The 22,898-nt window shown below is 38.2% G+C and overlaps 1 protein-coding gene across 16 annotated transcripts in view; it reads left to right on the forward strand.

Annotated features, from left to right (window-relative positions):
- Positions 1–1,041: 1,041 nt before the first annotated feature.
- The window catches only part of LOC107552863 (focal adhesion kinase 1-like), an 80,439-nt gene continuing 58,582 nt past the window's right edge, over positions 1,042–22,898 (forward strand). For 5 of the 16 annotated variants that reach the window (XM_016234884.1, XM_016234885.1, XM_016234892.1 and 2 more), the window contains exon 1: positions 22,019–22,407. In XM_016234884.1, the coding sequence (XP_016090370.1) occupies positions 22,323–22,407 (85 nt within the window). In that variant the 5' untranslated portion in view covers positions 22,019–22,322. Of the gene's footprint in view, positions 1,229–2,526; positions 2,619–17,867; positions 17,895–22,018; positions 22,408–22,898 lie in introns of those variants that run through there. The other 11 variants (XM_016234886.1, XM_016234888.1, XM_016234887.1 and 8 more) reach the window with 6 other exon arrangements.

Consider the following 22,898-nt stretch of genomic DNA (forward strand, 5'->3'; position numbering starts at 1 on the left):
ATATTCAAATAAATATGACTTAATAAACATGGAGCCATTCAGGATCAGCCCTTTTCGCTCTGGAGGTGTTTGCAGGAGGGGCACTTGGCTGAATTTTTGCCACCCAAGCAGAGAGCAGTGATTGGCTGATGTGTAACATTCTGACCCTGGGGTCAGCCATCTAACTGTCAGACGTCATTGGAAGGAATTTTGGGGATGTGTCTGGAGACAAAGCCAGCACACATCCATCCTGTCCCTAAGTCCCTGGAGTGTGTGTGTAGGTGTGCAGCAATGCTTTCAGAGCTGCTGTGCTTTGCATAATAATTAATTTATATAATTGCAGAAGCAAAATAACAGACCATATTCATGGATATTATTAGTTTTGATGTCAAAGAAACATTTTGTGAGCACATTCTTGGATAAAGTTGACAAGTATGTGTCATACTGATGAAGTCAAGTGGGTGTGATGCAATAAGATATTGCTTCCCTGTTGGTGGCTAAATCGCCAAATGAATCACAATCAACACCACATTCGGTACATAATGTATAGTCTATTGTACCAGTAAATATGCCTAGCTTATTTTTTCCAAAAGCAAATTATCATAACTTAATATTTTTATGAATGCTGGGCAGCCTGAGGTTGGAAAGCCCAGCGTTGGAAAGCCCGATTCATTTAGCAAATCGGTTCGTTTGACCCGTTCCTTTCAATTAATCAATTTACTGATTCTTCGAGACATCATTCCAAAGAGTTCCCAGAATTCTATGCACGGTTTTTTGGAAGTAAACACATTAATTGAAATTCCCTTATACTTTTATCAAGTTAAATGTGTGCTTGTATTTAGATGTATATGACTAATTATAACTGTTAAAGATGTGTTGCATTTGAAGCTTTCACTGGAATTAAGACCATGTGTTATTTTCCCCCTCACAGATGAATGTTCCTACCTGTCACATGTTTGTCGTTGTTTATGCATGCCATTCACATTCGCTTTGCGAATCGGTTCTACAGGATGATTCAAATGAATCGGTTCAACATAATGATTCATTCGCGAATCGGTCATCACTAGCAGCAGTGAGAGTGAGAGCAAGAGGGAGGATTCCGGCTTCAGATCCACTACAGACCCCACGGAGCCTGGACGGACCCACAAACTGCGCTAACCTCAGGATACAAACCAAAGCCAAACACTGCGGATTACAGGGTGTTTATCAAAAAGGCGTGTTTTTGGAGACATCCGATGAAAAGAATACGGTAAACATTACTCCTTATTAAGAATGCACATTTTATATTTGCTGTAATAATTGCAATAACTGTGTTAGCTTGGTAGCATAGCGTGAGGGGCTCATATTTGCACTTGGACCTGGAGAGTGGGCTTTCCTGGGCCATTCTGACATGTTGTGTTGCATTGTGAATGCGAGCCGTGTTATTATATTACAGCGTGCTTAGGATTCCCGTATCATTATGAAATTGCTGATAAAAGTCAGATGTGCACGGTTTTGCAGGACAAATGCTCCTGGCAATGCGAAAGAGACCATACCCAGTAATTTCAAGCCATTCCCAGTGTTTGAAAAAGCGTCGTGTCAAATGTAACATCAATCTGCATGTTTAATAACCTGGTATAAATATGTCTTGTTCGCTGCTGGGTTGTTATGCTGAGTTAAGTGTGTTGCGTTAGGGGCTGTGTATCGTTGTCAGACAGTTTCTATTCACATGGTGAACTGAAAACAATAACAAAAGACAAACAATGCAAGTTTAGAGCGCGGGCAAGATTTATTAGTAGCGTTCGTCTTTGATGCTTTCTACCAATATTATGTATCAAGTGCAAATATTTTCACTTAATGAACACTAGTGCTGGTTATATAACTTAGGCAGTTTATTATTAGGTACAGTAGGCTAGTCACCTGCTTCAAGGTAGCCTAATATTTAGGAAACGTTAAGGTGGTGTTTAATATCAATTGGGGGTTGATAATTAGTTGACTGGTTGTTTTCATTCACGATGTCACTGAAAATAAGGGGAAAAAATCATACTGTAATATAAAAAATTAGCAAGGTGAGCAAGACAACCGCAAACAACCGTACCACATTCTCTTATCAATGTTTTATTCTTCTGCTGCTTTTTTGCTGACCTGTGTTAGAAATTCTTGAACGAATCGTTCTTTTGAGGTGGCTCTTTCTACTGAATCTGTTCAACTGCCTCCCACAACTTGTCTGAACAATTAGTTCACGAATTAGATACATTTTTATAAACACACATACGAAACCAAGTTGGTTTTAAAATATCACTTTTTAAAAACACGTGAAGTCTAAATAACATAAATAACTTTGAGGACGTAAAGACCTGCGGAACCAGCTGTTTGGAACGAACTGTTCGAGAGAACCGATTCACGGAAACGAGTCACTCGCTCTGACTAGTGAGTGTTTGCTCTTCGCCTGCTTTTCATGGACGTTGACCTATCAGAGCAGCGTTATATTGTGGGCGGGGCTTCTCTAGGCGTGTGTATGTGTGGGCGTCAGGAAACTCTGCAGGTATTCTGTAACGGTACGTCATTAGCTCAGGTAAGGAGAGCTGAGGAAAGAGTCTGGGAAGGTACATGGAAATACACCATGCAGTTCTGGAGTTTTCTAAGCTGTGCCAGTGCAGGTACGTGGTTCTTTGTTATAGTGCTGACATTAATCACTGGCCATTGTGTAATGGTAATCATTCATTATTTAGAAGCTGCTCCAAGTCAGGAAGAGCGTTTCTGACAGGCATTTTAGGGTTGGAGAGCTCATGTCACACACATTTATATATAAAAGCGCATCCAGGTGAAGGCGCATTTCATTTGAAAACATTACATTGTGTACTCATATATGAGATCATCTATAAAACAAAGTTTTTTTTTTTTATCTGCTTCAGGGTGGTGTAGGGCCACCTAAAGCCATATTTCATATTTCCATTGCAAATGTGATTGGAAGAACTCCAGGAGGCTTGGCTTGGTGCAGAGCTGCGCTTGAGGCTATGTTTTTGTATGGTGGTGTATTTCAGTCAGCCTTAAAAATCTGTCCTTAAACACTAAATAAAATAGTTGTGCCTGTGTGAATAGCCATTTTATCATTGCTTAATGTACACGATCATGCAATGTTTTAAAGAATGTTTTGGTTTGTTATTTAGGTTTAGGAAATGATATAATGATAGTGTCTTTAGCTCGTTGTGCTCTTTTACGTGGTGGTTTGATGTTGTTTATCCGTGTAATTTATTAGTTTTCTGTTTTTAAATGTTGTTTGCCATATGTAGGTTATGTGTAATGCATTGCAACATTTGTTTAGGACAAATTCCTGTGTATTTGACAAGTCTCAACATAGCTTTGGTCCGCTGTTGATATTGGAATGATCTACCATGCAGGCAGGCACAGCGAATGTTGCTTATATGTTGATGTTAAACAGCATTGATGTATGTTTTTGAAAAATTTACTTGATGTTTTGAGTGTTCAGCCAACATGAGGCACTTACAATAGAAGTTAATGCGGGTAATTGTTTGAGGTTTTAAAGCAGATTATGTATTATTTGAATTAAAGCTGTTTAAAGAGGTCATATGATGTTGCTAAAAAAGAACATGATTTTGTGTATTTGGTGTAATGAAATGTGTTTGTGCGGTTTAAGGTTAAAAAAACACATTATTTTCCACATACTGTACATTATTGTTTCTCCTCTATGCCCCGCCTTTCTGAAACGCGTTGATTTTTACAAAGCTCATCAGTCTGAAAAGTGAGGTGTGCTCTGATTGGCCAGCTATCCAGTGCGTTGTGATTGGCCGAATACCTCAAGCGTGTGACGGAAATGTTACGCCCCTCACCATAATGTGACGCCGTGTCCCTGTGCGACGAGACTAAACCAATAAAACCCATTACAAACGAGGCATTTGTAGCATCCAGTGTGGACATAATTGCTGATTATAATGACTTATACTGTCTTTTTACGCGTTGCATCTCGTCGCGTAAACAAAACCATGTCTGCATTTGTGATCAGAGAAACGACAAACAACAAGCGCTACTCTACACTGCTCAAAACTCACATTTGAATCATCAGTGGCAAATTCTTTAAATATGAAAACGTGCCTACAGGCTGTGAGTCAGCATTATTTGTCAGAACACCGGCATTGTAGGCTACTGGTTCAGGAAACAGTCCTCGTCCCCCATAAAATGTGCTGCACACATCTGAATATTTGGCTTGAACTGTTCTAGAACAGTGTTGTAAATACAACTTAACCACTGTTTTCTAGTTGTGTCCTCTTTTGGAAGGCCAAACAAAGTAGTTTCGCTTTCACAACGAAACACACAGCGTCTCCATGACATGGCGGCGGCAGCAACAATACTACAGCGAGAATCAAAGTTATGCCTTCTTTCTTTGCATAAACATTTGGGCAGTGTTATGCAAATCTTCCCACACAGTGATGTAGACATGTGGGGGCGTGTTTGAATGAGGCGTTTTAGGAGGGTGTGGACGAGTCTTAACTTTTATAAAGAATATCGCTTTGGGTTTGAGACTTTTGTCTTTGCAACTTTAGGGATCTTGTCTATTCACGAACAGCTTGTAACACTCCAAAGAGGAATGAAAACTTAAAATCGCATCATATGGCCCCTTTAAATCATAATTTTTATAGTCATTTTCAGGCTTGCCGCGATAGACGGTGTTGACGGTGATACCAGTGTTAAGCCGCAACACCAGTTACGTCACTTGCCCACCGCGTCACCGACCCCCACCGTCGTTTAGATTTTTTATAGTAATAAAAATCATTTTGTTAAGTAAAAGAACAGACACTACAATTAAAAACTGAATGCGGCTACTCAATGCAGCGTGCCGAATGGCAGTCGTTTCTTATTTATTTGGTTATATATTATACATGTTTACTTATTTCCAGTTTTGTATACATATTAAACTTTATGTAGGTTAAGTTATTTGTTATTTTATATTAGGCATAGCCTGCCCTATAGCATAGTGTATTTTTATTTGTTTTGTTAATAAAAGTTTTATGTTTTATATATACGTTAAAATGAGTTTGACGTTGTGTTTGGTTGTTGCATTCAAGCAATTGACGCCGAACTGCCGCTAATTCAGAAGTGAAAGTAAAATGCGCACGCCGCTTTTAAGCTATTTAAAAGCGAAGGAAAGCGTGGAAAAGAGGGAAAATTCAAACGAACAATTGCTTTACTCCGAATTGCTGCTATTTGAAAGTGAAAGTAAAATGGGAACACTGCTTTTACAAGCTATTTAAAAGCGAAGGAAAGCGAGGAAAAGAGGGAACCCCGCGCCCCACGGTGATACCGGTATTACCGGTGTTGTCACACGCCGATTAACCGGTGGGAAAATTTCCTCACCGTCACAACCCTAGTCATTTTAATTTAGGGTGTTGTGTTGTCATGGCACCAGATTTGTAAAATTTATTATAACTTCATAGAGAAAAGGTTAATCAGTTTTTTAACACTAAAGTCAAGTTTCATGCATGATGTTTTTATCTTGTGGCTATAATACTGTTTAACAAATTGGCCCCATTCACTTCAGTCTTAAAGGGGTCATATGATGCTTTTTTAAAGATCATTATTTTGTGTATTTGGTGTAACAGAATATGTTGACATGCTTTAATGTTCAAAAAACACATTATTTTTCAAATACTGTACATTATTGTAGGTCCTATATGCCCCGCCTCTCTCAAACGCTTCGTTTTCTACAAAGTCCCTCCTTCCGACAAGTGCAGTCTGCTGTGATTGGCCAGCTGACCCAGTGCATTGTGATTGGCCGAACACCGCAAGCACTCATCGAAAATGTAATGCCCGTTACCATAATCTCGAGCTTCATCTTTCAAAATAAATGTAAAGACCGTAAATAATGTCATTAGTTTTACCATCAGTTCAAGCCCGAAAGTGGAACAGTCGCGTGTCAGACACAGTGATGATGCAGTACACAAGCCACGGTTAAGACAGCTGACTACTGTGATGTGACGCTGTCTCTCTCTCTCTCTCTCTCTCACACACACACACACACTCGCGCGCGTGCGTTTGTAACACTCCAAAGAGAAAGGAAAACTTGAAATCGCATCATATGACCCCTTTAAGTGCTTAACAGAAACCTATATATTTGCCTTTTTTGAAGAAAACAAGGGACAAGTGTCAAAATTTGAATCAACATTAATGCTTCAAATGCTGTTGATTGAGTTTTTTGTTCTGAGCCTGGAATATATTGTTAAATAAATTGGGGTCACTAAGATTTTTTGTAAAGAATTTAATTTAGGGCTGTGCAAAAAATCGAATGCGATTTTTCATGCGCATGTCGTCAGTAAAGCCGCTCCTGTGATTAGTAGTAAATCTCCAGCACGTGCGTTCAGATGGAGCGGCATTTACTACACAGAGCCATAGTTCACTGACAAGTTACACAAAATCGCGTTCATAATCGGCAATGAATCACCTGCGATTTTGAACGCGATTTTGTGTAGCTTGTCAGTGAACTACGGCTCTGTGTTGTAAATGCCGCTCCATCTGAACGCACATGCTGGAGATTTACTACTAATCACAGGAGCGGCTTTACTGACGAGATGCGCATGAAAATCGCATTTGATTTTTTGCACAGCCCTAATTTAATTTTATGGTTTCCACCAAAACATTAAGCAACAAAATAGTTTTCAACATTGCTAATAATAACTGTTTTTTTTTAAAGCACCAGATCAGCATATTAGAATGATTTCTGAAGGATCATGTGATACTGAAGACCTGGAGTAATGACTGCTGAAAATTCAGATGCCATCACAGGAATAAATTACATTTTAAAATGTATTAAATCAGAAAGTTCTTAATGTTCTTTAATCAAATAAATCCAGCATTGAGAGACTTGCAAAACATAAACAAAAAGTCTTGACCCCAAGCTTTTTGGGTGGTAGTGTAGTCATAGAATATTGTTAACTAACTATTTACCACCTATGCTTTGTTTTATTCAACATTGTAGATATCTATTTATACAGCCCTTTGATTTGATAGTGTTGAATTATATGTATTGTTTATCTCTATTGTATCATCTTTACTAAAATCTGAATCTTTGTTCCATTGTCAGTCTTGTAATCTGATATTGATAGACGATTGTTGACTGTGATTGCTTGCGTTTATACTGTACATGAATGTTTTGCCTGCATGGGTGAATATTTGTATGTTACCATGATGACTCTGTCAAAAATTGCATTAAGAAAATTTGGTAAAGAAGATCCAGTTTCTCCTACCTAAAGTGCAGTCCAACCAGAGCACTGGAATTGTCAGGTATATATTATTAAGCCTGGACATGATGAGTGGAATGTGGATTTATTCAGCTCCGCCAGGCCTCAGGGTCTGTCTCCTCTGGGCTAATCATTTGGGGAATTATCCTGCACCAATTTTAGGCCATATTGTGACATGGTGACATTTTCCCCTGTTATTATTACTATTGATTGGCAGAGGCCTGCGCTCTTAACTGCTTTAGAACAGCTGAGGGTTTCATTCTGTTATAGTACAGAAGTGACGGGGTCAATGCTTATAGCAGCGATGAGACATTTCTGTCTGACTGATTTCTTTTTAATGGGGATTTTTACTTTTTGGGAATATATTTTTTGGGAGATACCATTCTTACAGATATCACATCATCCAAGGTAACACAGAAGCAGTGTTATTTTATATTATATTATAATTGATGAACTGTAGTTTTTATAATTGATGTACTATAGATTTTATTTTTATATATTTTTTTCACTTTAATATTAGCTATAGGTTTTAGTATTTTTGTCATTTTATGTGTTTTTTTTTTGTATATATCTATATAGTTTTTATTTATTAGTTTGTTAACTTTTTTCTTTATTATTTATAGTTTTAACTAAACTTTAACTTTATAGTTAAACTAAGTAAAAATGAGAATTGTTGACTTGGCAACTAGCTGAAATATATATATATATTTTTTTTCATTTAACATTATTCTTTCTTTTTTCTTTTTTCCAAGTACAGTCATGGTCAAAAGTTTTGGCAGTGACTAGGGTTGGGAATCGAAAATCGATTCTGATTCCAGAATTGGATACTTAAGGTCAGGAATCGGATAGGCTACTTTTTGTCAAATTAAAATTTCGATTCCGCCTATCGATTCCTATGCGCTTTGTGAGGACCGGACCTAGCGATCTGCCAGGACCTTGCTCGCTAATCTAAGCGCTCCAAAGTTTGGCTACATTTGCGATCAGTAGCCAAAAAAGCTAAGTATAATATCTGTGATAGCTAAAAACATGTTGCAAGAGAAGAGAGGTGTCACCACCAACATGACAAAGTACTTTAATTTAATCGCTCGTTAAAGATCGTGAACACGATTCAAACACCAACGTGATTCAATTCCTAAATTACAATGATTCGTCTGTTTCATTCCTCAATCTTTGACGTGTGCGATCAATGTTGTGATCACTTGGTTCATCCGTGCAGAGTACGATCACACCAGTGTGATTTGAACATTTAAATCTGCGTTCGCGCTGCCATTGACCTAAAGAGATGCTGTCTGTCATGAATGAAACCGCTTCACAGTCTTTTCAGCAAAACAGTATCATTATTTCTATGTTACAAACATTAAAATCACAGAAGTACTGGGATAAAAGTGTATAGTTCAGTTATAAACTGTGTACGATGTGTATGGTAGTGATTAAAATAGAGTAAACCACCTTTTGAAAGTAATTTGACACTTCAAATTAAGATTTGTCGATTACATTGTTACGCCAGTAGGTGGCGAAAAGGGGCTGTTAAAATTTATTTGTCTTTGAATCATACAAGAGATTCGTTCAAGAATGCTGATTCATCCAGTAACGAAACAAGTACATCTTGAGTGAGTCATTTAATCATTAGCCTAATTCATAGATTACATGTGATTTTGTTTAGTTGTCTAATGTTTTTTCTTCAGAATCATGAGAGAACCACAAATTCCATTGGGGGGGAAAAATCAATTTAAAATCAATTTATCCAGAATCATGCAGTTCTATTTTGCACACAAACAGCTCTTAAAGAGTCCAGTTTTTATGTAGCCTGTTGATTTTTGTTCATGGCATTCAGCTCCAATAAATGGTTTGCAAAAAAGAGACACAGGATAAATGTTTGATATCATTATTTAATCACATTGGAATCGAAACTGGGAATCGAAAAGAATCGGAATCGATAAGCAGAATCGGAATCGGAATTGATACAATTCAAACGATACCCAACCCTAGCAGTGACATAAATTTAGTGTTTTGCAAAGTTTGCTGCATCAGTATTTTTTGTAGATTATTTTTCCACATGTTTCTATGGTATACTGAAACACAATGATAAGCATTTCATAAGTTTTAAAGTCTTTTATTGGCAAAAACATATATTGAGTCAATATTTACAGTGTTGACCCTTGTTCTTCATAACCTCTGCAATTCGCTCTGGCATGCTGGATATTAGCTTCTGGGCCAAATCCTGATTGATGGCGATCCATTCATGCCTTATTAGTTGTCGGAGTTGATCACAATTTGTGGGCTTCTGCTTAGGGCTGCACGATTAATCAAATGCGATTGTCATGCGCATCTTGTCAGTAAAGCCGGTTCTGTGATTAGTAGTAAATCTCCAGCACGTGCTTACAGATGCAGCAGCGTTTACTACACAGAGCCGTAGTTCACTGAAAAGCTATGCAAAATCGCGTTCATAATTGCAGACAATTTAATCGCGCGATTATGAAATCGAAGAACTCATTCTGCGATTATGAAAGCTGTTTGCGTAGCTTGTCAGTAAACTACGGCTCTGTGTAATAAATGCTGATTCACCTGAAAGCATGTGAAAATACCACATTTAATAACATGTTTTTACTCCAAACTCACTTCATAATGTCAGTCGAGTGTTTGAAATAAATCCCTCTGAGAGATGATGTGGCTTCTTACACAGAATAAGGCATGCAACATATTTCATAGTATTCTAAGCAGTGATAAAGGCTATGTCGATTAGCATTGCATTATTATATACTTTATTATAATAAAAATTATAATAAGACAAACTTGGATAAACCATATATTTTGTCATAGTCGTGTGTTTATTAGTCACTTTGAATTAATAAAAGCAGTTAAATCTGTTTATTCAGCAACGGCTATAGGAATTTCCTGGGTTTCTTTGGCGAGGCGTATTTCGAGTTTCCGCGCGAGAGCGCCCTCTGGCCTTCGGATGGAGATTTACTGCAGATCACAGAACCGTGCTTCACTGAAAGATACGCATGACAATCGCAGCCTCTGCCTAATCGCGATTTATCACCTTTGCAATTTAATTTCGATTAATCGTGCAGCCCTACTTCTGCTTGTCCACTCGCCTTTTGAAGACTGACCACAGGCTCTCTATGGGATTGAGATCCGGGGAGTTGCCCGGCCACGGATCCAAAATTGCAATGTAATGATCTTCGAGCCACTTCTTTATCACTCTTGCTTTGTGACATGGTGCTCCATCATGCTGGAAAATGCACGGATCATCACCAAATGGCTCATGGATCGTTGGAAGAAGTCACTCTTGCAGGACGTTTTGAGACCATTCTTTATTCCCGGCAGAGTTTTTGGGCAGAATTATGAGAGAGTCCACTCCCTTGGTTGAAAAGCAACCCCACACATGGATGGTCTCACTGCTTCACTGTTGGCACAACACAGGACTCATGATAGCATTCACCTTTTCTTCTCCGAACAATTGATTTTCCAGATGTCCCAAACAGTCGGAAGGGAGCTTCATCAGAGAAAATTACTTTGCACCAGTCTTCTGCTGTCCAATCCTTGTACTTCCTGCAGAATTTCAGTCTGTCCTTGATGTTTTTCTTGGAGAGAAGTGGCTTCTTTGCTGCCCTTCTTGACACCAGGCCGTTGTCCAAAAGTATTGACCTCACTGTTGTGTTTCTTTGGAGGTAACCATTGCTAACAAGAACACAATGATTGGAAGCACTTCTTCCCTCCTTTTATAGCAATCAGTGTGCTCTTACAATCTATTTAGTATGATAGTGATTAACCTGACTAGTACTCATTCACACTTTCACATGTGCTGCTGATATGATTAGTCAGTTCATGTTAGCTGGTCATTTTGTGTCAGGATCAAAAAACAGTAAAATTAGTTTTTTTGTAAAGTTCCTTTTTTGCCCAGTGAAGCTTTTAGCAATTATTTAAAATGCATCTGATCACTCTACACAATAATCTAGAAACAATGTGAATGAACACCACTACAGCTTAAGCAGCAAACTTTGCAAAACACAAAATTTATGTCACTGCCAAAACTTTTGTCCATGACTGTATGGTTTTAGTTTAGTTAACGATAACAACCCTGCACAGAAGAATATATTTTGAAAAATACCTTGGTGTTTTTTGAATCCAATCAAACAGTCAATGGGATCAAATTAATACAGACAAAACATTCTTCAAAATATCTTGTTTTTATTTTCCACAGAAGAAAGTCATACAGGTTTGGAACAACATGAGGGTAAATAAAATGATGACAGAATTGTCTTTTTTTGGGGGGGTGAACTCTCCCTTGAAGTCACCAACTGTAAAGCTGTGTCATCTTGCATTGATTTAAAGTCCTCTTACCCGAATCTGCACCTAAAAACTGGTCTCAGTTCAGCATCTGTCAGTCAGCAGCAGCGTGATGAGTCTTTATGGCAGTGTCTTAGGCTCAGTGGTGTGACTACTGAGAGGAGAGATAAGAGGTTAAAAAAGGGCTGAATTTGTGCACTGTAAGCAGAGGGGAGCTTTGAGAAGGGTTTGAACTGATGGATGTCTTTTGTAGATGCTGTCGGGAGGGGTCAATCCTCTCCTCTCTGTCTCTCACTCATACTCTTTCTTCTCCCCCGTGGGTTACAAGCCCTCCTCTGCTCTGCCCTGAGTGAAACACACACATCTGTCTCTGTTGTGCACTGTATTTGAACTCTGTTTGTACTTGCCTTCAAGAAAAAAAGAAAAGATGTGCAATGTTAAAATTCTGACCAATATTTTTTATTTATTCATAAAGAAAGTATTTTTTAATTTTTTTTATTTTATGGTTGATCACCGATAAATGGCATGGCAGATATCAAAATGTACACTATAAAAAAATGGTGCTATATAGCACTAAAAGCGGTTCTTTGGCTTGTAATCATAGGGGAACCACTTTTAGTGCTGTTTAGCACCTATTTTTACAGGTGCTATATAGCACCTTTGTCAAATGGTGCCATGTAGAACCATAAGAGGTGCCATATAGCACTTATAGCACATATAGCACTCAGTCACCATTGCTGAGATTCACATGCTGATTCTTCATGTCTATGTGTGACAGAATTGAAACCTCTTTATAACCCATAATTCTAAAAGTGGTTTATACACTTTTCTCACATTGTCACGTAGTATCGTAGAACTGCAATAACATAAAACTCATAAAAGAACTACAAATTTGGATTGAATGCAACCAGAGGCTCAGACGCATGAAATTATTTCACCATAAGTTCCTTGCCATCACATATGTGCTTTATAAACACTATTGTAACAGCCAAAGAGAAACTTATTTTTTAAACTTAAAATTAAAGTCAAGGGTCAAGAGGCAACTGAAGCAAACACTATTCACCTAAACGGTAAGTTGAAAAAAACAAACAAACATCTAAACCTTAATTCTCAATAAAGAACTTCTGTTTTAGATACTCCAGAAATAAAGTCTAACTGGTCAGTAATGTGTGAAGTTGGTGTTGCTGTTTGTGGAGAGGTCCTTTTTTTCTGAGGTCAAAGGTCTCATTTGTGGGCCCTGAAATATTTCCTTATGGGGGCCTTGGGGGCAAAAAAAAATTATATCTTCAAGAAATAGACTGTATTTTAATGTTGTTTTAATCCTTTCCTCAACTAAAATAAGAGACTAAGAGAGAGTTAAAGAACCTTTAAAGAACTATACAGAGGCTTACAGGTTTTACGATAGTGGTGAGATAATTTAGAAGTTTCATCTGGTCTTGTTGAGATATATAGTTGAGTATCATCGGCATAACAGTGGAAACTAATCCCGTATTTTCTAATATATAGCACCTCATAGACGCTGAAGAACCATACAGGGGCTTAACAGGTTCTTTATACGGTAGTGGTGCTATATAGCACCTTAACCACTCCAAAGAACCGCTGAAGCACCTTTTTTTTTAGAGTGTAAGACTATTTTGTCTAAATGAGTTAAAAGTAAAACACTAAAAACTAAAATCAATTAATTTAAGTGCTACAAGTCAGTGTAGGCATCACAACATGATAATGTACAGTATATGAAAAATGGATATTCATTTTGAGTTTGGCTGAAGAGTAGGCTAGTGTTGTTAAATAAGTGTTTTGAAAGAAATTATGAGTGAGCGTAAGATGACGGTAAATGTGTTTATATGTAAAAACTGAGTAGCACAATTAATTATGTAATACTTATAGTGATAAATTCTAAAAATGTTTAATAGCAGACAATTACTGATATATAATTATATATTGTGCATCCCTGAAAAAAATCATGTAGATTAGATCTTCAAATGCAACTTCCTGTTTGCATTAATCCTGCATGGTAAAAGAATTGATTGAGGATGTTAACATTTTAAAGATATTTTCCAAACAGCTGAATTGCTCTTTGTCGTTGTGAGCATAATATTTAGCCCATTGCTTTGTTTTCACTTTATTTCCTAGATTTATTCTTGGTGTAATATGCTTTGGGTGTTACAATAATTTGGCACCAGTGTTTCATAATAGCAACTGATGTTCTCAGAAAACTTGTGCAAGATCATTTGGCTGTTATTCAATAAGCAATAAAGGCATCATTTTATTGAGATATTTAGGTGGCATTCTTCTTTAGCCGTGCATAGTTTTACTTTAAAGAGATTTGTTTTTTGTTGGAAAATCCAGGTAAAACCTGATTCTGATGGTAGTTAGTTCAAGTTAGGTCCAAGCTGGTCATTAATGGCCCTCCTTAGATGGTCCAAGTTAGAGTAGACCGTTGGTAGGGCTGATGGGTGATCTGGTAGACCACCTTGTTCCATCAACAAACCAGCTGCTATATTCCAAAAATCCATTTAAGATGGTATGAAATGGGTTTTCCTCACACAGCACAGAATGTTTTTGTCTTATGTTTATTTACTGAAACATTTCTGTCCTGTTGAAAACATTACCGTAGCGTGACTGGCAGTTTGTTGGAATTGTACATTGACTCGGGTTGGTGTGATGAATCAATCTGGAGATTATGTGAATGATAACATCTCAGCCTCTTCTCCTGCCCTCACTCTGAAAAATACCTGTCAGTCTCACCATCAGGCCTGGAGCTACAGCACAGCCTGTCACAATAGACGAATGCTCCCTGCTTCTGCTCATTTGTGACAATTTTGCGATCTTCTCTGTTCTTGATGAAGGATGGCTCCAGTGTTTGTTTCTTTGAATGGTCTCTTTTTCACAATTACTGTCTGTTTTTCTTCTTTTTTCCTCGGTTGTGCTATGTGAGGTTTAGGTAGATTGCCAGTTTGATTGCTGCCTGTGTTTATGAGATCATCTCACTCGCGTTAACTCTAAAGCTGAACAGTTCAGGGAGTGAAACTTGGAAACTGGCAGAGAAAAATAAGCCAGACTGTAGTTTTATAGGTTTTGTAGAATACCGCAATGACCTTTGAATTAAATGCAGTCTTATTTATACCTCCATTTTGCTGCAATCCATCACAGAATTACAAAGTCTGGCCGCCTTTTGTTTCTTCACCTTTTAAGCAGAATGCAGTGAGAGATTCTAATTCTTCGAATAGCTGAAATCCACTGCATTCCAATTAGAGTGCAGTCAGATTCAGCATCTACAATGAAAAGATTATCCAGTGTTCCCGGTTTAATGAGACAGACATTTCAGCAGTTCTGATCATCACTCAGCCTCTGGCTGACTTTCTGATAGAGTCTGAGTGAGCAGTGGGCTCAAGAATGACCTCATTCTGAGCTTTTTGCATCACTCTGTCCTTTCTTTGTGCCATAGTTTCATGATAATGGTCTCTGGACATAATTCTGTTCTACACTATTCCAAACAAATATTTAGTTCAGTTTTTTTCCCTAATGATCCCTGGACAGAATAGTATTCTATTCTATTTTATTCTATTCTAGACACAAACGTTTTATGTTAATGATACCTGGACAAAAAAGTATTCTATTCTATTCCAGACAAAAAATGATTTAATGCTAATGAAATCTGGACGGTATTCTATTCTATTTTATTCCATTCTATTCTAGATCTTCAAATGCAACTTCCTGTTTGCATTAATCCTGCATGGTAAAAGAATTGATTGAGGATGTTAACATTTTAAAGATATTTTCCAAACAGCTGAATTGCTCTTTGTCGTTGTGAGCATAATATTTAGCCCATTGCTTTGTTTTCACTTTATTTCCTAGATTTATTCTTGGTGTAATATGCTTTGGGTGTTACAATAATTTGGCACCAGTGTTTCATAATAGCAACTGATGTTCTCAGAAAACTTGTGCAAGATCATTTGGCTGTTATTCAATAAGCAATAAAGGCATCATTTTATTGAGATATTTAGGTGGCATTCTTCTTTAGCCGTGCATAGTTTTACTTTAAAGAGATTTGTTTTTTGTTGGAAAATCCAGGTAAAACCTGATTCTGATGGTAGTTAGTTCAAGTTAGGTCCAAGCTGGTCATTAATGGCCCTCCTTAGATGGTCCAAGTTAGAGTAGACCGTTGGTAGGGCTGATGGGTGATCTGGTAGACCACCTTGTTCCATCAACAAACCAGCTGCTATATTCCAAAAATCCATTTAAGATGGTATGAAATGGGTTTTCCTCACACAGCACAGAATGTTTTTGTCTTATGTTTATTTACTGAAACATTTCTGTCCTGTTGAAAACATTACCGTAGCGTGACTGGCAGTTTGTTGGAATTGTACATTGACTCGGGTTGGTGTGATGAATCAATCTGGAGATTATGTGAATGATAACATCTCAGCCTCTTCTCCTGCCCTCACTCTGAAAAATACCTGTCAGTCTCACCATCAGGCCTGGAGCTACAGCACAGCCTGTCACAATAGACGAATGCTCCCTGCTTCTGCTCATTTGTGACAATTTTGCGATCTTCTCTGTTCTTGATGAAGGATGGCTCCAGTGTTTGTTTCTTTGAATGGTCTCTTTTTCACAATTACTGTCTGTTTTTCTTCTTTTTTCCTCGGTTGTGCTATGTGAGGTTTAGGTAGATTGCCAGTTTGATTGCTGCCTGTGTTTATGAGATCATCTCACTCGCGTTAACTCTAAAGCTGAACAGTTCAGGGAGTGAAACTTGGAAACTGGCAGAGAAAAATAAGCCAGACTGTAGTTTTATAGGTTTTGTAGAATACCGCAATGACCTTTGAATTAAATGCAGTCTTATTTATACCTCCATTTTGCTGCAATCCATCACAGAATTACAAAGTCTGGCCGCCTTTTGTTTCTTCACCTTTTAAGCAGAATGCAGTGAGAGATTCTAATTCTTCGAATAGCTGAAATCCACTGCATTCCAATTAGAGTGCAGTCAGATTCAGCATCTACAATGAAAAGATTATCCAGTGTTCCCTGTTTAATGAGACAGACATTTCAGCAGTTCTGATCATCACTCAGCCTCTGGCTGACTTTCTGATAGAGTCTGAGTGAGCAGTGGGCTCAAGAATGACCTCATTCTGAGCTTTTTGCATCACTCTGTCCTTTCTTTGTGCCATAGTTTCATGATAATGGTCTCTGGTCATAATTCTGTTCTACACTATTCCAAACAAATATTTAGTTCAGTTTTTTTCCCTAATGATCCCTGGACAGAATAGTATTCTATTCTATTTTATTCTATTCTAGACACAAACGTTTTATGTTAATGATACCTGGACAAAAAAAGTATTCTATTCTATTCCAGACAAAAAATGATTTAATGCTAATGAAATCTGGACGGTATTCTATTCTATTTTATTCCATTCTATTCTATTCTATTCCACAACAAAAATGGAAACTTTAAAAAGCCCTGAGATTACTTTGAGTGCAGTTTTCTTTTGTGTTTTGTGACATATTTACTATTTTAGTAAGGAAGTTTAATTACATCTGTGACGAGAGGGGCGGGGCCGAGAGCCGTGGGAACGGAGCGAGGCCGGTGAAGTAATTGATAATGAGCGACATCTGCACCACTCACCGGTCTCGAGTCTCACAGAGGAGCTCCGGAAGGATAAAAGGGAGGAGTGACGACAGTGAAAGACGAGAGAGGACCAGGCCTGGAGTTTATTTTGTGTTTTGGTTTTGTTTGTGCGCGACAGTCGTCCGCGAGGGGCTGCCGCGCTATTTTGTGCTGGTTTATTTTATTAAAGTTTGTCTAAATGTCCGCCGGTTCCCGCCTCCTTCTTCCTGAACTATGAAGTTTGCTACAACATCATAATCATGAACCATGATTTGCTGCTGGCTAGTAAAGACTAGTTTCACTAGCATATTGATAACCTGAAAACAAAGACATGGACTAAAAGCCACAAATCTCTTAAGAAAGCTCTTTTAGGATAGAAATTCTATACAACTTTTTTGTTGGCATCAGTTTAAGATGCAGTTTCGGTTGAGTTGGGTCTATATTTTAGTTTTGGTATTTCTTGTGTCAGGTTTAGTATTTTGCCTAGCTGTAATTTTAGCAGTTTTTTTTGTTCTGTGTCAGTAGTTATTTCAGATGCAGTTATAAAAACATTCCCATAAATATCCAATCTTTTCTAATGATTTAATTGTAGTTGAATGTGTAGATTAGCAGTGTAGTTGACAGCTAGAGGGCCCTCTAAACACACAATGGAACACAAGCATGTACTTTAACATACCAGTTTCAGCTCTTTTGTAGAATAGAGATAATTTCTGAAAATTTATAAACTCTAACATGAAACTTGTATTTTTTTGCAGATATTTCAAGGATATCATATTACGCAGGTAAGACAAGCTCTTGTACTCTCTCTCTTCCTCTCTGAAATGGATTTCAAATTGATCGGGGGAAATGTCAACCTAACCTTAATCCACCATTTACTGAATGTGAAATGGGTAGAGCGTGTTCTCCTGAATAAAGCAGATCAGTACACACTGTTCCAAAGCCTGTCAGCTGCCTTTGGGCTGCCCGTATGACAATGGAGCTGAATTTTAATTCTTCCCATAACCAGCTTTTCTCAGTTGATGTATTATTCATTTATGTAAAAAACACTTTTTAATGCTGTAAGTGTTTCAGTTTGGGTTATAGCTGTAATTTTAGGTGATCACCCCCGCCCCACACATGCACACAATTGATTGGCGTCAAGAAAATGTTGTTCAAGTGTAGATGTGTAGTTTACTGGTGCATTCTCAATTCATTCATCGTTTTCTGAGGAATTGCAACATTGTCCAAACACATTCAGGATGCCCCACCAATCAGCTAATGTTTCATATTTTTAACCTTGATTCTTTCCATCGCCAAGGGCATTACTGTTGGAAGGAAGGAGGCCCTTTTTAAACAGTAGGGTTCCTGTTTGTCTGTGTGGCATCTATGGAGACCATTATTAAACACAAAATGGGGCCTATTAGCTGATATTTGAGAATGCGGTTAATATAGCAGGAAGTGACCTGTTTGCCCTCCCTATAGGGAATGAGTGCTTGGAATGGTAATGAATATCTCTGGCAAACATGGCAAGATGAAACTGTTAAATAACAGCAAATAATTTGCTGCGTTATGTTTTTCAATCAGAAGTAAGTTATGACTCTGATTCTAAGCACAAAATAACGCACAAATCTACTGGTATGATTTAACAGTTCTTCCTGTATTAAAGGGTTCATATGATGCGATTTCAATTTTTCCTTTCTCTTTGGAGTGTTACAAGCTCTTGGTGCATAAAGAAGATCTGTAAAGTTGCAAAGACTAAAGTCTCAAATCCAAAGAGATATTCTTTATAAAAGTTAAGAGTCAACCACGCCTACCTAAATTGCTTGTTCTAACACGCCCCCACATGCAGTGTTGGGGAGTAACTAGTTACATGTAACAGCGTTACGTAATTTAATTACAAAATAAGTGTAACTGTAATCAGTTACAGTTACTACGAAAAACTGTGTAATTAAATTACAGTTACTTATGTAAATGTGAACGATTACAAAGGGGATTACATTTGAATATTTACACACATCCACATATTTAATTGATTTCTTTCCCAAATAAAGACTACTCTGACATATGGCCCTATAATTTCCGCGATGCGAAATCACAGACAGGTTCGTAGAATCCAGTCATAAAAACGGAATTCCTATAGCCTAACGCGGACGGAATATGCCACATTTTGGACGAATAAATCAAAAGTAGGTCAGTGTACTTGAATCAAAACGCGATATGGACTAGTGTCTGTGAATATTAAGCCGCGAAAAGACAATATATGAATCCTGCACTTTCTGCATGTCTGTCTGTGTAAATTAGGCGCGGACTGGCCATCGGGAGAACCGGGACCATTCCCGGTGGCCTGGCAGCCGATTTGGCCCGCTATTTTAATATTACCATTGTATAATTGCCTGCCGAATGTACTAAAGCGATTATTTCCGAATTCGCCATTCGATAATTAAATCTCTAATAAATCATGAATCGGATAGTCGTGACTGGCAATGCTTCGTCTCGCGCGCTCTCCGCGCCTCCTCCAAACGGTTTGGTACAGAGTAATCAATGCGAGAGAAAGAATGGAGTGAACTGTGGAAGCGCACAGGTGGAGCAGAGAAGCAAAACTACTTTTCAGGGTTTCAAGTACAGGTCAGTTTCATCTGTAAATATATGCTATTGTAGTTTTGTCTTTGTTTACTTAGTTAAGCAGCAGCAGCCCATTGCTCATCAGTCATCATTCAAAATACTGTATAAAGGACATCATTATTATCGTGAGAGATAGATATCAGGGCAAAATAAAGAGACTGAAAAGAAAAATGGAAGTGAAGGTGCAGTTCAGGAGATTATTTTGCATGTCCCCAACCTATGGATTTAAACCTTTTTTTATGTGAGGTCCATACAAAAATAGGGTTGTCCAAGTTTCAGGTGTATGTTGTGGTTGTATGTGTGTGAGATTTCCCGGCTTGAAATTAGTTTCCTAGTCTGCCCCTCGTGGAAATTAATGGCGCAGACACGCGATTTCATTTACTACACATAGGCCTAGTGAAGCTCGCAGTGTTTGCAGCCTCTGCCGCCTCAATATATGAGTACATGAACACATAAACATAATCTCTAGAACTGCTCTGAGTCACTTCATGAGCATTTTACTTATTTTGAGAAAACTATAATCATATCATATACAAAGAGACACCAATGTTTCAAAGAGACACCAATGTTTCAGGAGTTTAGTACACAGAATAGGACACATGCTTATTAGATAGCCGTATTTGAGTGGATGTATATGCTTTTATTTATTATTATTTTTTAATTAACTATTTTTTCCAAACCATTGTTAGATGCAGTGTTTCCTGTAGTTATGCAAATATTTCTTATCTATTAACTATTTCTTATGATTTTAAATCTGCATTGAACTTCAGATCAATCTCAAAGTAAAAGGTGGTACTAAAGTCTGATTTTGTGGTGGATGTGTTCAAATTTGATCATCTTAATTGAAGCAATCAGTTACATTACTTTAATAAAGTAATTGAAAAAGTTACACTACTATTACATTTTAAATAGGGTAACTTGTAATCTGTAACCTATTACATTTCCAAAGTAACCTTCCCAACACTGCCCACATGTCTATATCACTATGTTGAAATATTAGCATAATGCCGCCCAAATGTGCACGCAAAGAAAAATGGCGTGGTTTCAGGAACAGCAGTAGTGTTGATGCAGCCATGTCAGGGAGACGGTGTGTGCTTCCCTTCTTTTACACCAAATACACAAAATAATGATCTTTAAAATAGCATCATATGACCCCTTTAAGACCTTTGTGTGTGGTGCATGACTATTTATAATTAAAAAAATTGTTATATTTTATATAATTGTATTTTTATATAGGTTCAGTACTTTCTTCAAATTCTAAGTGATACTGTAACAATCTCACTTGCTCTTTGTCTGACTCTATTTCTGCTTTATATTTCAACCTGTTTTAGCAAAACTTTAATATAGACAGATTGCAATGTTATTACAGACTGAATTATAGTAAATCTCTTATGTAATTTCCCATAGATAGAGTAAACTAGACAGAACAAGGACTTAACTGTAGATACTAAGCTGAAATGGCATGTTTGGGATTACACAAAAATGCTGAAATATTTCTTCAGTACATTGCCAGAGTACCTTTATAGACCGATTTCTTCATGTTCATCAGCATAAATAATTATGCAAGTTATGCAAATCGCAAAGGCTGATGATGCACTCATTTACTAAATAAGCTTTAGCTTCATTTGCAGTGATGTTTCATCGTTTATTTATGTGCATCTCTGCAAGTATGGGCTGTTGTCAAAAACAGGAAACGGACTTCCTTCCCTGAGCCTTTGTCAGGTAGCTGACGGACATTCCTTTAGTCCCTCTCCACATGAATCTCCGCGAGCAGCCCACAGATGTCCTCTTAGTGAAGCATATAATACTTCTACCATCATTCATAAGGTGACCGCCCAGCTGAATAATCCTGGTCAAACCCACACCCTGAAAAACTTGATCGGCCGCTTCTTTTGGCTCAGTGGTCTGTGTTTTGTAAACATGAGCTGGTCAGCCAATAGCAGTTGGTTTTACAGAACTCATTAGCATATTTAAAGAGGCCCCTCCTCTTATTTCTGTTGGCCTGATTCTTTCTCTCTCTCTCATCCCTCCCTCGTAAGCACACTTTCTCTCCTGACACACTCTGCCGGCTTGTGAAAATTACACACGCCGTCACCGCAGCGTCTCTCTGGATGAACTTTAGAAAGGCAGCTAAAAGGAAGCATTTTAGTATGTGAGGATTATTCTTGTCAGCATTTCTGATTTTGTTCCAGCCTCGCCTGCTGCATCCATTCTTTGGATTACTCTAGACAGCTGTGGGATTTCCCTGTCACTTCTGGATTTTTTTTCCACTGCTCTTGCTGGTGGTTTTCAAAAAGCGCTGCTGAGGGAAACGAGACCGGCACGCCTAACGTTTTCGCATATCTACCTGCCTGCCATCATTCCTGTAACCACACAGCCTAGCTGATCACTTCATATTTTTGCACTCCTTGATTAGCGCTTCGGTCAGCTGACCAATCACCTTCCTGCGACCTCACACCACGCCTCATCCCAGGCCTCTAAGGGCCATCCCTGGTGGCCTGGTTACAGTGCGCTGCGGTGGGCCGGGGTCACCCCCTGCTCCCTATGACTGTGCCAGGGAGTCGGAGAGCCGCTGGGGCTGGGAGAGAGACGAGAGCGGAGGCCAGCGGATGGAGAGCAGCGGCTGCAGTCCCTTCCCTCTGTGCTGGGCACGAGGAGCCTGCGTCTACTCCTCCTACCCTCCCCCTCTTCCAAGTATGTCACCCAGATACAGCACTGCAACCCGTTTCCAGAAAACCTCCACGATACCATTTCACACTCAATCTGTCTTACAGGATGTGGTATATTGATTTAATGGTGGTTTAGGAGAAATTAAATGTATAGGAGCTCCGATATGACCTCTCTGTGGGTTTCGTCTCTAGATTTCTACTGCAGTCCTTTATGGTTATGTTGAATTGGGGTTACTTTAATATCTCGGCAGATGACTGCTAGCACATGATCTGTATTAGTAGGGCTGTTGTGTTACAATTAGGGATGCACCGATATGACAATTTTGGCCGATACGATAATCCTTTATTTTTGAAAGCCGATAACCGATATGTTGGCCGATAAATCTATATCCAAATTTTTATATACTTTTTGAGAGCCTGATTACAAAAAAGGTCTCATCATTAAAAACCACATCCCGAACACTTCAACATAAGCAGCCTAGTTTGAACGGTGTATGTTTTAAAAATAATTTTACT

Source organism: Sinocyclocheilus grahami, unplaced genomic scaffold (assembly GCF_001515645.1).
Source record: "Sinocyclocheilus grahami isolate Dianchi unplaced genomic scaffold, SAMN03320097.WGS_v1.1 scaffold459.1, whole genome shotgun sequence".
Classification (NCBI taxonomy): Eukaryota; Metazoa; Chordata; class Actinopteri; order Cypriniformes; family Cyprinidae; genus Sinocyclocheilus; species Sinocyclocheilus grahami.